The sequence below is a fragment of the Taudactylus pleione genome, unplaced genomic scaffold, assembly GCF_031769625.1.
Source record: "Taudactylus pleione unplaced genomic scaffold, aTauple2 ptg000089l, whole genome shotgun sequence".
NCBI classification, from domain to species: Eukaryota; Metazoa; Chordata; class Amphibia; order Anura; family Myobatrachidae; genus Taudactylus; species Taudactylus pleione.
Genome location: NW_028284491.1, coordinates 13,791,172 through 13,808,959, shown reverse-complemented (window position 1 = coordinate 13,808,959; position 17,788 = coordinate 13,791,172). Strand labels below are relative to the sequence as shown.

Here is a 17,788-nt window from a genome sequence, read left to right as displayed (position 1 = left end):
CACAGGGAGACGCTAAAGGCTCCTATCAGCTGGTAGAGGGGGGGCGGAACATAGCACCGGTGCCAGCAGAGAGCAGGCAGCGTGCGGGGAGCGGGTACCGAGGCCTCGCAGCGATTCTCACCCAGGTAACCGGGGAGCCGGCATGAAGTGGGACCCGTGACTGGCTGGCAGTCTGTGCACCTGTGTAGCCCGTATCACCGGTATGCTCGCATCCAGACGCTGCCAAACATGGAGGCAAAGCCTAGCGTACACTGCCAGGCTCACACCAGCGATATGTGTGCACGCATTGCTATTAGCCTATCGTTCACACATAACTCGCTCAGGTGCAACCTGTGGCACCACAAGTGCCAGCACGTCAGCCAGGCCAGAAGCTCACCGACAGGGTGCACCCTGGGCAGCTACAGGTGGCATACCTGGTTATACTGTTTAGACACCTTGTGAATTGCTGGTGTGTGGGGGTCATGTGAATGCTGCAAAGGGCTTTGCTTTATTGTAATTAACAACTGTACTTTTTAGATTTGATCCCCCGTGGTTGCAGCCAGACCAATACTGAAAGGGTGACCTGTAGAGTCTGCATGGGCATTGTGTTCACCGTCTTCCATTTAATACCCCCCCCCTTTTAAATGAATACACATTAAAGTAGAGGCCCTTTTTTGACTGAATTCATTTAGTGATTTGTTTTAAAGCACTCAAGTAATCATGAAGTTTACAGACCTAAATCATTTAAACTTTGGGTAATATGTGTTATTCCTCGCGTACCATTTATGTAATAAATAGAATGTCATTAATGATCCCATTATCATGGATAAGGACGCCCACTGGATAATGTTATATTTCTGCACTGTCCATGGTGTTGGAATCATTTAAAACTCGACTTAATTATTACATTGATAAATTAAGTCGGAACACAATTTATTTTTTCAGCTCGCCTGTACTTCTTCTGTATGCACACTTACAGCTATTCTACAAAAAAAAATTGGCTGCTATAATCTGGTAGTATAGGTTGCACTGAGATCTTTGGTACTTGTCTATTATAGGAAAGTTATCAAATCATAAATTGTTTTTTATAACTTTAATTGTATAGCCAGTGTACTATAATCAGTGTCCTAAAACCTGTTAATTGTAAGATTCAGTGTCATTAATGACTGCACACCATGGGCAGCATAACAGGTTACAGAATTTAATGGCTGTAACTTAATGATTTACCAATCTATCTGTTTTATATGTGAAATCACATTGTATACATTTCCACTGTCTACAAGAGCCTGGCACTGCAGTCAGTTTTGCCTCTTTGCACACAAGTTGGCCACAGGCAACATCTGGGATTCCAGCGGTCAGAATGCAGACGCTGGAATCCCAACATTAGTCAGAATACCGGCACCGTCATCCTGACCACCGGGTTCCCGAAGGTAAGTACTGTGGTTAGGGGTTTGGATTAGGCACAAAGGGGGGAGGGGGAGGTTAGGGTCAGGCATAGGGGATGGTTAGGCTTAGGAGAGGGGGAAGGTTAGAATACCTACAAGTGTCTATTGTAACCCTGTCGGGATGCCGGCGTTGGGATCCTGAGCATCAGCATCCCATATGTATTCTGTGCTGTGAGTTGCCTATCAGTAAATTAGTTATTAATGATGCTAATTTTACAGCACAATGAAATAATGGGTAATTTAAGGGGTATTGGGGGAGATGTATTAAACTTTGGAGATAGATAAATTAACAACCAATCAGCTCCAACTGTTCTTTTTCTAATTGCCTGTAAAACTACAGTTAGGATCTGATTGGTACTTTCTCTCCAAGATTTGATAAATCTCCCCCATTAACAGACTGATTAAATAGGTCCTTAAATGGTTAACCACCATATTCTTAATCATTTATGACCACCACTACTAGCTGGTGTTTGGATCTGGCACTACGGTCTGTAGGTGGTTGGGTTTATTGGTTTGCATGTTTTGTAGTTAGCAAAGTCCTAGCACTTCAGTAGGATTGTGGTTTTCAGTCATTGATATAACTGGGAAGGCAAGACTATTATAACCCTATGTCATTTATTTTTACAAAAGCTGTAATTGCTGTAAGCTTGCAGTTTATAGAGTTGTGACATTTGAATGGTTCACACACGAGGACTGGAAATATGAGGTAAAAATGCATTAAATGTAAAGCATTTAGATTAGATTGCAATGTGTTTTTTAATGCATTATGCTTCTCTCGATACAGTATGGTATTGGTAGCAGGTGGTGTGAAAAACAAGCCCATAAGAAACAATTGATCCAATAATGTTCTTTTCAGGTGTTAACTAATGAAAAACACATCACTAGTAAATAGGTGTGAAAGAGCCATGAATGGAATTTTAAAAAGTCCACAGTATTTGTTGACAATGTAAATGATTCCTTTCTACTAACACCATGAGTCATGGTAGAGGGGACATTTTGTGAGCAGTCACTGCCTTATGCCTCAGTGATCTTCTCAATAGCCCCAAGCAAACACACACGCTGAAACCTGGCTTAGACTAGGGATGGACATCGGAAGCCCACCATCAAAACTTTCGATGTGATGGTAACTAACCATCACATCAAAAGAATTTGATGGTCAAAACTATTTAAATGACTAGTGGGAGGGTGTGGAGCCTCTATGAACGGGGCGGAATGCTTTTTTGGACAACTACTCAATACATCTTTGTGATAAATCCAGCATTGTCACTTTACAAATCAATGACCATAATAAATAAATATATATAATATATATATACATACATACATACAGAGCAATTGTTGCCAGTACTCCATCTGGCTAAAATTGAAATATGCGCCTAGTGCCTTCCTCAATTACCCTTCCCAAGCAAGGAAAAGGAAACAATCTATAAAACAATAGGCGGCACTCCCGGTGTCTTCACAAAAGACGCAATACTCTCGTATATGATATACTTACTCACAAAAGTATTGTCTTTTGTGAAGTCGCCAGGATTGCCGCCTATTGAGAGAGATATATATATATATATATTTTTTTTTTATTCAGATGTTAGAGGTCAAAATCTTAAGGGCCCCATTTAAGAATGTATCTAAACAGCAGTGGCATATTTTGTTTAGTATCGCAGTAATACTAACGAATATGCCACTCGTATTCAACATTACTTACCTCTACATCGAGGTCCAGAGATCTCCTTAGCGGCGTCATCTGCTCTGTTGCTGGCAGCCTATAGTTGCCAGCAACGGGTAACTGGTATGCGCATTACATTTTCACCCGGCAGTGCCTGGGAGGCTTTGCTGAGGCCGGAAAGGCTGATGCCGGGTCTCCATTGCCAGCAGTGCGGACCGCATCGCTCTCGCCATCTAAAGATGGCATAAGCCATACAGTGACAAACGACTGTTATCTTAGAATACTGATATTTGTTAAATATTGAAAGGAGGTTATAACCCCTTTAGCAAGTGCTAAAGGGGTAATGTCTGGTTGATAATTGGGGCCCTAAGTCTTTTAATAAGTGACGATTGGACGTACATGTCCTGGAGATTTCGATTCCTGTTCAGTTTGTCATAGCTTGCTTTCACTTAAATTGTTAGAATTTTTTTTTTTTTTTTAAGAGCAACCCAGAAATGGCGTAGTGTTTAATGTTAGGTTTTCTTTGGTCATAAACTAAGTTCACATGGGTATTTATAGTGGCTCCTTTATGTGGTAATAGTTTTGCAGCGATGTTGGCAAAACAAGTTATTTCCTATGTAGCCTTATAGTCCACGATGTACAGAATCTGGTGAAATCTAAGGGCTACATTTCTGTTATTCATTACATGTGCCATACTAGGAATTATTGTTTTGTGTATTGTTATGTAGATTAAATCTCCAAGATTCAATTAAAATATTCTTTTTAACATAAAGCTTCCGGATTCAAGGAGACAATGTTAAGGACATGTTTCCTTGCAGAAGTCTTATTATTCTTTGCTTTTACCCCACTGAGCAAAGTAAAATTTCACCCCACCCAAATGGTCATTCAGATGCTAAACTCACCCTTAATAGAATGTGATTGTTTAGTTCAGTGGGGAGAGAATGAATGAAAATTAGACAATTGTCTGGTTGACACCGCAATCAAAAAAGGTGTTTAGCTAAATTACCAACATAGGGTCGTCTTCTGCACTTTTGAACGCAGATTCCCGATTATCGGGTATCTGCACAGACCCCTGACCTGTCTGCGATCCCGCACGCAGACTGGCAGCAGACTTATTGATTGACAGTCTGCTGCCGTTTGTGGGAGGGGGCGTGTCGCAGCCGTCGGCTGACTGAGGTTCCCTGGCCTCTGCGGCAGCCGGTTTGCAGGACCCCATGGGGCACCTTAGCCGGCCGATGTTCCCGCAGAGTATCCGATGCTGCGTTGGACAACACAGCTCCGATAAGTAATGCAGCAGGAGGCGTGATGCCTCCTGTACATTACCATATCTGCAAGGATCGCATTTGCAAAGCTGCCTGGGATTCAATCGGGAAACCGGCTGACGTAAGCCCGACAGCCGGCTCTCTGATTGCTTTATCCCGGCGAGGGTTAAATGACAGGCGTCTAAATCTAGACGCCTGTAATTTTTCCGATGCCGGGAGACCGACGCCCGGCATCCCGGTCAGAGGGATGCCTGGCGACGCGAGCGTACAGCCGCGGGGGGGGGTTGGTGGGGAGGGTTAGGTTTAGGCACTTAGAGGGGGGATTAGGGTTAGGCACAGGGAGGGAGGTCAGGGTTAGGCACCCCTAAGGGGGGTTAGGTTAGTTTGTACTTACCTAGGGACGATCGGGATTTCCATCGCTGTCGGGCTATCGCTGCCGGGATCTCTGCATTTGTCGGGCTGCCGCTGCCGGGAATCGAACTGCCACCCGTGCCTCAGCCGGTATTTCATACCGAATGCAGCTGCCTGCGTGCAGCTTGGCAATTGCCACCTTTGCTGAATCAGGCCCATAGTTTAAAGAAGTAAACTAACTTTTTATTGAGAATATCTGATGATGTTAAATTAGGATGATTAGGAAATAGTTGGTCTTGCTGCACTTTCCAATTTGTTTACAATTAAATCTGTGTGGCAGACATTGGGCGCAGGCAGCCATCAATACTTAATCTGTTACCAAACTGTTTTCAATGATTAATTTATAATTTGAGTTTCCAAAGTTGTTCATGCCTATTCTAGACCAATGTTCTGCCATTCACACTAATAGCAGATTTGTTTAAGTATGTCTGTTATCTAGCATAATAAATTGTTGTCCCGGTACCATTCACATGTAAATGTCTTTTTTTTTTTCTTTTTTTTTACACCACCAAGTTTTCCGGCTCCACCCATTTCAGAAGTAGATAATGGACGTCACTGAGACTTCTCCAGGTATAAAAAACCAACTGCAGATTTTATTAATTGTATTGAGACATAACTATCTTTCCTCCCCAGATCTTTACCGTGGTTTATATAGGTTAAAATATTAGCATACATATTGTGGTGTCTATTTTGGATTTCCCAGTCTGTGATGATGATCCATTTATTTAATATTTGTGCTTAATGTTTTGGAGTTAGTAGCCACTCTGAGTGGGAGTTCTATTTAGAAGTGATGTTGCCCATAGCAACCAATCAAATTCTACTTCTCATTTATCTAGCACCTTCTAGAAGATAATACCTGGAATCTGGTTGCTATGGGCAACAGCACTTCTTAATAGAACTCCCATCTTGGTAAATTTACCCCTAGGAGTAATAGAACATAACACAGTATACTCTTACAAGTAGCAACATATTGAATTTTTTAGAATAAAAAGTGTACCAATTTTCTCTGTATAAAATATGCTATATGTGGTACCTGATGGCACTCAAATAGAAAAGGGTTTTTTTTACCCAAAAAGGAACAATAAAGCACATTGTTCAGTACTTAAGGGGGTATATGAAATGCAATGCATGTTTGCCCATGGCTTTCTAACAGTTTGCTAGTAGCACCATTAAAAATGCCATGATAGACAACAGATATTTGCGGACCAGAATCCATTTGCTAACTAGGTGCTGAAGCCTAAAACATGTTTACATGTGTGTTTTGTAATAAAGGACACATAACCTTATCCTTTGCTAACCAGTGTCATAGAAGAAGCTTGCTATTGGCATAATAAATGACATTCTGGTGTACGAGTTTCTAATGCTTTTTGATTCTGTAAAATGTTAGTACTGTATGAAATTTCTCATTGTATAGACTAGCAACAAATAATAAACAAAACTAAACAGAATTTAAAACTATGGTATTTTGGATTTCAATTAATTCATATATGAAGTGTACTACATAATAGTGCTTTAGGAGGTCCCAGAAAAGCCACAGATAGATTTTCCTCTATAGGGCTGTATTCAATTAGAGGCGAAAAGCTGTAATCGGTGAAAAAGTTTCGCCTATTGCCTCTTTTCGTCTGTTCGGAACTTATCTCCAAATTCCATTCCAGACGGAATTCGCCTAAGCGGAAACTCAATGCAATGTAATGGGCGAAATAGTTTCTCCCAAGAATAGCAGGTGAAAAAAATTGCAAACTCTTTATTTTGTGGGGAAACGACCCAGACCCCTTGACACAGCCCCCCAAAGGACAAATCTTGCAAAAAAACAAACATAAGAACACCCCAAAAAAGTGCTTTCATTTTTGGGGCAAAAAAGTTAAGTGGGGGGACAAGCATAAAAACTAGCGAAATAGACTTGCAGGTGCGTTTTTGAAATTTTTTAAAAGTTCACTTTTGAGACCTAGAAATATGCTAGCACCCATTTTCAAGTACCACAAATTTGACTGGAGTACTTGTTTTCACCAAAAAATACTGCTTTATGCCATTCTTCACCACTTATGCAAAGACGCTAATAAGAAGCCATTTAAACAACTTAAGGACACCAAACACTTTTATTAGGGCTATTAGTAGCGGAACGCTAGGCTGTTTTAGCGGGGCGCGGCGCCCTGCACCTTTCTGGAAGGCAAAAAGCGCCCTGCCCTCCAGAAGGAGGGCAAAAAGCGCCCTGCCCTAACAGCCTGCGGGAACCGTCTTCACCCGCGGGTCGCAGTGTCCCGCGGGTGAAGAAATGTGCGGTGACCCGGTCACCGCCGGAGAATAGACGCCGGGCGCATGCGCCCGGCATCTATTCTCCCTGTCTGCAGGGCTTAGGGGCTGCCCGGCTTGTCCGTAAGTGCCGGGCACGCCCCCAAGAGTGACGAAAAGGGGACGCGTCTTATAGACACGCCCCCTTTTCGATGGCCACGCCCCCCTCTCGGTCGCACGGACATGCCCTCTCTAGCTCCGGCGCCCTGCCTCGCGCCGGAGCTAGAGGGAACACTATATTAGTACACATCTACATTGATTCCCTATGTTAGTGCATCTTGTCTTGGGGTACAGACTGATTTCCCCACTTCTGACAGTACTTCCCGCCTGTTCTGCATTCGCCGCTTTTCTGTTTTCGCGTGTTATAGGAATTGAGTTGGGCGAAAAGCGGGGACGCACACGAAAAGTTTTTGCCTCTGAAACTGGTGAAGGAGGCGGAAAGTTCGACAGGCGAATCTTGTCCGACTTTTCACCTCTAAATGAATACGGTCCATAGCATTCAAAAGCTTTTTACAAAGGCATAATGTAGTTTTCATAGTTTAATAGTTTCATAGTTTAAGGTTGTGCTAATTCTAAAAGGAACCTACAGTACAATACAAATACATCTAGATCACAGGTGGGTGTACAATACAAATACATCTAGATCACAGGCAGATTCATGCAGGAGTGATTTGTGTGAGTTTTTAAAATGTATTTTGCTGTGTTTTTGTTGTCAGAATCGGTCATATAAGAAAATCACATCAATAATAATTTGTACAACAAATAACATTAAAATGACATGGCAATCACCTGGCTTTTGCAAACAAATGCAGGAGTTTTTCATTATGAGCTGAAGAAATACTACCTACAGTCAGTCTGGTGATCTATGTTAGGCACCGCAGACCCTTTGTGGCGCCATATAAATAAAGGATAATATTACACGATCATAGACATGACAACATATGATTGTCATGTTGTTGGGTTTTTTTAATGGTTTCTAACTATTCTTGTGATTAGTTAACAGCATTCTGTGTTTTCATGAGACCGTTTTGTACTTATTTGTCAGTTTGGTACATAACAACCCACCTATGCTTTCTGCATTAGATACATTTTTGGAGTTGATGCAGAGTTATATGTACAGTATTTTTCGCAACATCTTCACAGCTCGTGCATTGCTGTAATCACTGGTTATTGTGGCCCCGCCCTCGTGTGACATCACACGATGGGGGTGTGACCTGCACCGGGCCTGCGAATATTGTTATATATCAAAATGGCCCTCTGCAGAAAAAAGGTTCCCCACCCCTGACATAGGTGATGGAAGAAAAGACAGTTATGTTAGTGAGACATTCAGAATTAATGCTTGAAGTTTGCTGATATAGGTGGTTACTTTGGATACCCAGAGATTGCACTTATGCACTATTGCACATATTTTATGCGAGAATTAACTGTGGGACAGGTCCTTCAGGACTGTCCAGTAAGCAATGCTGTCCTGTGTTGCCATTCAGTCTCATGCTCCAAATGCAGAGGAAGGGGAGGAGACTGTCAAGTGCGTTCTCCCTCCGCTATCCACAGGATTCGATTCTGCGTAGCCTGCTGGGGGCTGTCAAAGTCAAGCAGGGGATGAGGCCTGGGACTTACTGGGCTAGAAGCTGCAGTTCCTTGTCTCTAATATATACAGAAGAATACACACTGGGACACTGGAGGACTGTATTGGGGCTGCAGAGTAGCCAGAATGCTGGAATCCTGCCCGGGGAATATATCATCAGTAGGTGGTGGGACTGGAGGTGGCTTGGGGATGATACACTATGAGGATCCAGTATGGTGGATAGCAGAACACAGGCGGGATACGGGTCTAGTAGTGTTCATTCTAGCGCCCTGCACATAATCAATGAGGAGGGAGCATATTTTAATTTTGAAGGGCAACATTTTAGACGTGATGTATCACTATAGCTACTGTAGCTGTAGCAATAAGTCATGTATAAAAATTTGCCCTTCAAAATTAAAATAGGCACTCCTCACTGATTATGTGCAGAGCGCTACAATGAACACTACTAAACCCGTATCCTGCCTGTGTTCTGCTCCGTATCCCCCCCATACTGGGTCTTTTCCTGCCAATTGCAGCCTCATAGTGTATCATCCCTCAGCCGCCTCCAGTCCCACCACCCATAAAAATTAAAATATGCCGTCCTCAATGATTACATGCAAGGTGATAAAATGAACACTATAGTCTAGTATGGGAGACCAAACTAGCATTATTTCGGATCAATAGACTCCTTTATCAAGCAGCTTGAAGGGATCCTATTGATCCAATACATTGCTAGATTGCACAAATAACACACTTTGTTTATTGCAACTGTTCCAGAGACCCACTTTATTGTATTTATTGCATGTATGTGTGTATATATATATATATATATATATATATATATAACAATATTAGAGGGCGCAATGTGGATACTTGTGTATAGAATCTTTTTGATAACACATAAAATGTCCAAACAAAGATCTTTTATTGACCGATATTGTTCATATTCAATTATTCTTCATTTGCTGATAATCCAATGAGTTGATAGTAGATTTCATAGACTCGAATAAATCTCTAAAAAAGACCCGCTCACCAAAGAAAAGACACCCAAGAAATGGCCCAATGGCCTACCATTAGATGCTTTTGAACAATGTATTTATTAAAAAAAAATTGTCATTCAGAAATAAAAAATTTTTCCTTAGACATAAAAACTTTCTTACACAATTAATTTTCCAATGACCCAGCAAGGGAAGATGACAATAGATATCCTGCTGTTTCTCCTTTTGGGGTAAGATGTCACATAGGCAGGTACTATCCCTTCTGATTCATGGAATTAACACTTGGTAATGGATCCTTAAATTCAATATAAGTGATTTATTTAAAAAGCACCGCTTCCAGACTGGTTGGAGGTGGAAATTCAAAGTGGCACTCGCAGTCGGTGTAAAGCATGTCTGACTTTACACTGCCTGAGAGTGCCATTTTACATTTTCACCTCCAACCCACCAGGAGGCTGCTGCTTTGTAAATAATGTCCTAGGCTGTGTGATATAGCGTTCGCGATAGTGTGCCAGCACTAACGGCTCCCCTTATCGCTAATGTTAGTATTTTTATAGATACCTCAGTGTTGCATAGTAGTCTAGTTAAATAAGGGATTGTGTCACAGGACTCCTTCAACACTAGTTAAAAGCATAGACAAAATATTGAACTTTAACAGAACAAAGGTACACTACGCTGAAAGAAGGTTTTGAGAGACCATGGATGGTATCTAATTAGCAGCATGCTAATGGATCTTCGTGGGGCTATCCAACTAGCCCTGAAGTGCTGCCCGACGCTGGCACTTACCGTGGATTTTTTTCGGGACCTGATGTGTCCCAGAAAATAGTGCTCGAAAAGTGCAGTTTTTTCACCACCAAAATGGAGAAAACACACAGGCCTGTGAGCTTATCACAGATCCTATGTGTTTTCATGAGAAATATTCTATTTTTTAATCTGAAATAATATAATATGGAGAAAAAAAACATTTTCGAAAAGCGGGGTTTATTAAATCCCTATTTTTTCACCGATGACTTATCGGGCCTAATAGGATATCGGTCTATATGTATACCTATTGAAAGTCTCCATTAGAATTCAGTTGTATTTTAACCAGCATTAACACTGCAGATTTCCTATCAAAGTTAATGCTGGTCAGAATATATATGTATAGGCCTTTTCCCACTGTGGTTTGGACTATTTTGTTCATTATTTATTACCCGTTATTTATATAGTTCACAAATTTCCGCAGCGCTTTACAGAGAATATTCGGCCATTCACATCTGTCCCTGACTCGGTGGAGCTCACTTTCCAGATTCCCTAGCACATGTAGACAGTCAAAAGGGTAAACTTTTTTTTTTTTTTGTCAGAAACCAATTAACCTACTACAGATGTTCCCAAACTTAGTCGTCAAGGCATCCTAACAGTCCAGGTTTTAAGGATATCCATGCTTGACCACAGGTGACTTAATTAGTACTTTAATTTAATTTAACCACCTGTGCTTAACCATGGATATCTCTAAAACCTGAACTGTTGGGGAGCTTTGAGGACCTCTTTTGGGAACCTCTGCTACTAGTATGTTTTTGTATTGTGCAACGAAACAGGAGTGCCCAGATGAATCCCACGCAAGTACAGGGAGAACATACAAACTCACAGTTAAGGTCATGGTGGGAATTGAAACCAAGACCTCAGTGCTGTGAGGCAGTAGTGCTAACCACTATGCTGGATGTTCCCAAAATATGGACTTCCCAACAGTTCCGGTTTTAGAGACATCCATGGTTGAGCACAGGTGGTTAAATCAAATTGACTGGGGTACTAATTAAGTCACTTGTGGTCAAGCATGGATATCTGTAAAACCTGGACTGTTATACCGCTTTTATGTTTAAATTCCGGGTCTGACCCGGAGGTTGGAACGGTTTCAAAACTGGATAAGATCTGGAATTTAGCCGGCGCCGACCCAGGATATTCCTGAGTCAACGCCGTTCACACCGGAGCCGGGTCTGCAGTGACCCGGCTTTTCCGGCGTTGAAGTGGACGTTTGGGATGACATCCTCTCCAAGCGCCACTGAAGCTGGCCAATCGGCAGGTATGTGGCACGATCCAGGTCATTGTGACCCGTATCGCTCCGTTTACACTGCAGGGTTTTATGGGTTATTCCCATGTAAAACCCTGCATGTTACCTGGGTTGGATTGCCAACCCGGGAATTCAACCCTGTCCCCTTTTACACCAAGGAGCTAACCGGGTTAACCCTGCAACAACCTGGGTTTTAGCTCTGGTGTAAAAGGGGTATTGGATGCCTTGAGGCCCGTGTTTGGGAACCTCTGCATTATGCCACCCATTTTTGCGCCAAACTATTGACTTTTAATACTTGGACCAAAATGTGAGATAATCACTAGATATAAAGGGCCGTATTCAAGTCAGTTTCTGCAGAAAAGTATTGCCGGTGACGTCAATTCGCCATGCAAAAAGTTTCCTCCATATTCAATTCCAAAGACTTTTCGCCGGTGCGGAAACTCAATGCAATGGGACCTGCAATAAATTTTCGCCTATGAATAGGTGTCGAATAAAAGTGCAGAATTGGGGTTTTGGGGTGCAAAGCAGCGGGAACCCCCTGCACCCTTGGGACAGTCCCCTAAAGGTAAACTGCGTTAAAAAAAAGTTCAAAAAAGTCCTTCGATCACCCCAAAAAAGTACTTTAGTTTGGGAGCGAAAAAGTCCAAAGTTGGGGGACAAACTTAAAAACTAGTGAAATAGACTCCAGGGGGGTCCCCAAGTATGTCCCAGGTGTTTTTAAGTTTGCAGGTGCTTGCGGTAGGTGGATTTTTTATGATTTTTAAAAATTTACTTTAGCAACTTAAAAATATGCTTGCCCCCATTTTCAGGTACCCCAAATTTGCTGGGACTACTTATTTTCTTAAAAAAATAACTGCGAAATGCTATTCTTCATCACTTCTGCAAAGGTGCTAAACAGCAGTTATTGAGACCATTTAAGTTAAGTACCACAAATTCTTTCAGCAGGCCTATTCGGGGGTAACTAGAGTGAACCCCAATGTCAGTGCATCTTTTGGGGGGTGACAGGCTGATTTTCACAAATCTGATAGCACTTTTTCGCATATTACTTTTCGCCAGGCCCCATTTTCGCCAATTTCTAATTGAATATAGGGATAAGCGGGGACGCCCGCGATTCTTTTTCGTATTGAAAACCAGCGATGTTGGTGAAAAGTACGGGACTTTTTGCGGCTAATTGAATACGACACAAAGTGGCAATTAGTTTTAAGGCAAAACCATTACATTTGGCCCTTAAAGTGAACACTGATGTGTACAATGACATAAAGTGACAAAGCAGCAGATCTTTTGAATGTAATAACTACCTTGCTGTCTACAAGTAACATTGTCATATGCCTGTCCCTGTTATACTCTGTGTAAACTGAAGAACTACACATCCCAGCACGCCTTGCCACTGTCTTTCTATTTGACCATGCTAAAACTGTTGCAAGGCATACTGGGTAGTTCAACAACTTCTGGGGGGCTGATTATTGCCCACCTGTGCTCTAGAAACATGTTAATGGTGCATACACACGGTCAGATTTTCCTTCAGATTTGTACAATAACGATTTTAAAAATCGTTCATATCTGAAAGAAAATCTGACGTGTCCCTGCAACGATGAACGATGCGCGTTCCCATTTGTCAGATAACGATATCAGACATCTGATGTGTTTGCAGTCAGATTTTAACTCATTTTAATACTGTCAAAAATCGTTCGTAGTTCATGAAATCATTGGTAAAATCGTTTATCGTTTATCGTTCGTCGTTTTTCTTACAGATCTGACCGTGTGTATGTACCATAAGTGTCTGTATTTATTAGCCTGACTTGCTGCTGCAAGCTTGTTACGCAAAACATTTACAGTAAATGTATCTAATGCTGGGCATGCACTATACAATTATCTGTCAGATGTCTGTCCAATCTGGCTGGTTAAAATGAAAATCTGCTAATGTATGGGAGCAAATGACAACCGACCATTTGCTCGCAAACACTGGTCGTTCAGACAAATTGGTTAAAACACACAAATTTAACCAATTTAAACAATTGTTTTTTGTCCGTTTTCCAGTGTTTAAAATCGTATGATCGACTGTCATTTGCTCCCATACATTACCAGGTTTCCATTCCAACCAGCCGGATTGGACAGAGATCTGACAGATAATTGTATAGTGGATGCCCAGCATTACTGTGTAAAGACAATTTGTATATAGAAATGACCTAAAATGCTTTGGTCATCCTGATACACCTCAGCATTTGCTACATTTTTCTCTGTACATTTTGTACAGGAATATAGTTTGTAAGAAAATCGAGGTGAGCAGACATAAGCATTGTGTCCCTTTGCACTGAAAGCATGTGCGCACATAGAGACAGCAGAACAGAGCGCCTGCTGTTCTTTGTCCTGATTCCCTTCCTAGCAGTCCCTGTAGCTGCAGACTACACAACTGCTTCAAATCCTGTCTCCTTTTCATAGGTGTTTCATTCACATTAGGCTCAATAAATAATTACCCTATACAAGACGTGTTTACGTTGTCAATAGTATTCCGGTCAGCAATAATGAGTATACTTCCGTGTGAAGTACATTTCATCGACTGGTGGTGAGGTGAAAGCCATTGTTAGTCTCCCCACATAGTTAGTATTTTCTTCATACACAAAGCAACACTGATAAACATCCCCTTCAAATTTTAATAAGTTTTTTTTTTTTCTGCATGGGTAATGTGCTTTCAGAATTCAGGATCTCCTACTTCACCCCATCTCTGGCACTATATGCCTTTGTTACTGTTGCTTTATGAGGCTATGGGAACATTAAGATAACCGAAAGCTGGATTAGAAAATAGCCATATAACATTTCAGTACTCGGGGGGGGGGGGGGGGGGCCTTTGATCACTTAATCCATTTTTTTTTTCTGTACTACACGTGTTTCATGATGCTTTGTTAGAAGAACCACCAAGCGGGTTTTCAGTTTTGCAGTGTGGGAACATTTACTCCCCATTTACTAGCCCAGTTTTCCTGATTTTGGCTCACCAGTCAGATGGCCAGCCTGTGCTCCTGTAACGTTTACCAGCTGGGTCTCCTCCTCTTCTCCCCAGTGCAGGAAAATCAAGAACAAGCTCTCTGCAATGACAGGCAGCTTATTATAATACAGTGTGCTGTTACTGTGGCCACAGCCGTACTATAATGAAACCCTACACCGCTCTGGCCACGGTAATAAGAGTGTTATAACGTCATGCGTGGGAGCAGTGCTAGTGCATTTTGTCAGACTCACTATTGGACTGGGAGTGCAGTGCCGCAGACGTCGCTCGTTGTGCCTGCTGGTGGGACACTGCTGGTTTATACACAGCGACTTAATGCCAGCAGGTCCCTCTCCATTGCTGATTCAGACTTGACTATTTCATGTTCATGTTTTTTTACTAATTGATGTTTTGCGCTGGAAACAGTGATTTGTGACATGGTATTAGCAGCCACATAACTGCTTGAAAGGGAAAACTACATTATTGCTGAGCAGCATAAATATAGCAGTTAGTCGCTGCTGTGGAGCTGCCATGACGTCTGTATTCATCATTTGTGGTGCTTGAATTAGACAATATTTAGTAGATGTAAGTGGCTACAAGGTTACTTACATATGAGTGTCCTTACAAAGTCATTTAAGTTTGGGTGTGGGAGGGGGCTCCAATTTCAAATAAGAGAGTCCTGAAAATTGATATCAAGATTTATATTAAGTGAGTTATAATGCTTTATTGTAATAACTAATTTATACTGTGTGCACGCTTGTAAGTGTTGCATGAGCTGCAGTCTTAAGGCTGGGCCCTTAGCAAGAATTATAACCAATTATCTTGTACATATGTGAGTCTGCAGCCAGACTACATAGCTTTGTAGCTCCTCTGTCCTCAACAGAGGCTGTATCTGATTTCCTCTCCTTCACTTACCCTCCCCCACAGACTTGTGGGGGAGGGGAGGCCAGCCTCCTGCAGCTCTCCTCTCCCTTTCTCTATGCTGCTTTCTAGCCAGATGGAGGAGGTGGGGAACATTGATCAGGCTTAACCCTTTCAGTTGTAGGGCAGACAGACATGGAAGTGTAAAAAATGGAATCCTCACCACTCATGCATTGTATGTGTTTTATGACCAGAACATGTGATATTTTATTTATATTTTTGTGCTAAGTGGCTTAGTATAGACTTGCATGAGAGTTCCTTAACCACAATATATCAATATATTAACCTTTTTGGTGCCAGGATTAATTTAAGTTGTCACAACCAGTGTACAGACGTGTATGACCAGAACAGCCTCTAGGCACATAGGTATTTAAAGTATCCAGCAAATGACTTTTGGCAGCCACTTTTTGACATTGCTACTTATCAGTAGCAATCCCTTGTTTCGTTATGATGATATCCCCAATAATTAGCAGAGTTGGTAGAAATCCCTGAGTAAGTATATGATTTCCTGCCATGGCAGTGATTTGCCGCTAATCTGTAGAGGTAGAAATATAATGGAAGCCTCATATTCCTGGAGACCACTGGAGTATACAGATAGATCAAAAGGCGTCCTCCCCAAAAGTACAGCCGAAGCTGATCAACAGCTTTTGTCAAGTTGACAATTTTAAATACATCTGTATAATAATCGGAGAAGGGAGTGTGGAGGTTCATCATAACAAGACATAATACAGCAAGAAAGGCATACTGTATATTAAGACACATTTGTGTGTGGATGCTAGTCCAGCTACTGATCTATCACTGGACATTTGTCACTATATTTTGACAAAAAGTGATCAGCTGTTTCCACCAAAATGCACATATAAAGGCATCTACGCCTCAGCACTGTAGGGTAGTTTGGCCTCAACTTTGTTGCCCTGGACAAGTGCTCCCCTAGACACCAGGGAGGGCCATAAGACAAAATGCCAAAGTGCATAATAGGCAGTTAAAGGACCAGTTCTCTATTAGGCCCAATAAGGTAATTTGGCATCATATTCCTTCCTTTGTCCACCATGCAAATAGGATAAATGGAGAGCAAAACTGCTTACATAGAAGGATTATATATTTATATATGTAATACATCTAATATTGACCAAAGAATTGTTTTTTGTTTTATGATGAACTCAGAAATACCTTTTTAGGAACCAACGTAGCAGTTGTCTGGATGTCTATTCTTTCATAATGCAGTTCTAATAAGGGAAGGGCAGATTAGTGCTATCTCAATAATTGTCAGTAAACTAAAATTCATAGTCCATGTCAATTCATAGCCCATGCATCCAGTAACTGCAAACAACAGTATGGGGCAGAGGGCCTGATTCAGCAAGGATCACAACTGTGATTGCAATAGCGATTACGCACGCAGTCTCACTGCGATAGTATGCTTATCCTACTATCGCTATGCCGTCGCAGCACAACATAAGGACGCCCACTTTACCTTACACACATCCGTAATACGTGGCAAGACTGCAAAACAATCGGTAATATCGAGTACGATTGCAGCCTCATGCACACTTGCACAAACTCTGACCTTATTTTATTTTCAGCTCCCCTTTTAAATTTTAATTTGCAACTACAGGGCCATACCCCTGGTTCTCATGATATAGGTAGGAATTGCTAACCTCTTCGCACGCAGCGAGTACACAAGCTGCGTATGGCATCGCAGTGCCTAATTTATGCACGCCCCTGCGACGGCATTCAAACGCACTGGTACGCCTGCGTTTCGCCGACCCCCCCCCCCCTTGGTCACCACCCACAAACCGTACTTCCTGTGAATCACTCTGCGATGGGTCTGTGTAGTCTCTGTGATCGCAGTGGCTGGTTCGAGCACGCACTGCATGTGCTGAACGCAACAATCGGCCGATTACGTGTCTTATCGCAGTTGCGATCCATGTTCAATCAGGCCCAAAGTCAGTTAGCTACAGGTTGTATTGTACATTCTCTTCTCCAGGGTAAAGTGCTCAGAACTATCCAATTAGAGACCTGTGACAAGCTGTCAGGCAGCAGTCAACTTTTATTTCCCAAGAGGTGTGATCAGAAATCAGCGTTTGTTGCCATGACTTTACTCTCTGTTCTTTAATTGAATAGCTTTGGGCACTTTAACTAGGACAATAGACCACGTAATACAACCCGCTACTAACCTAATCTGTCCATATATGCGTTATAATCTTCAATATTTCATGTAGACTTTTTGGATCTTTT

At 41.9% G+C, this 17,788-nt stretch overlaps 1 protein-coding gene across 5 annotated transcripts in view; it reads left to right on the top strand.

Annotated features, from left to right (window-relative positions):
• CBX5 (chromobox 5) overlaps window positions 1-17,788 on the top strand; it is a 48,199-nt gene that overhangs the window by 398 nt on the left and 30,013 nt on the right. For 4 of the 5 annotated variants that reach the window (XM_088469202.1, XM_088469204.1, XM_088469203.1 and 1 more), the window contains exon 2: window positions 5,274-5,330. In XM_088469202.1, the coding sequence (XP_088325328.1) occupies window positions 5,306-5,330 (25 nt within the window). In that variant the 5' untranslated portion in view covers window positions 5,274-5,305. Of the gene's footprint in view, window positions 1-27; window positions 126-5,273; window positions 5,331-17,788 lie in introns of those variants that run through there. The other variant, XM_088469201.1, reaches the window with a different exon arrangement.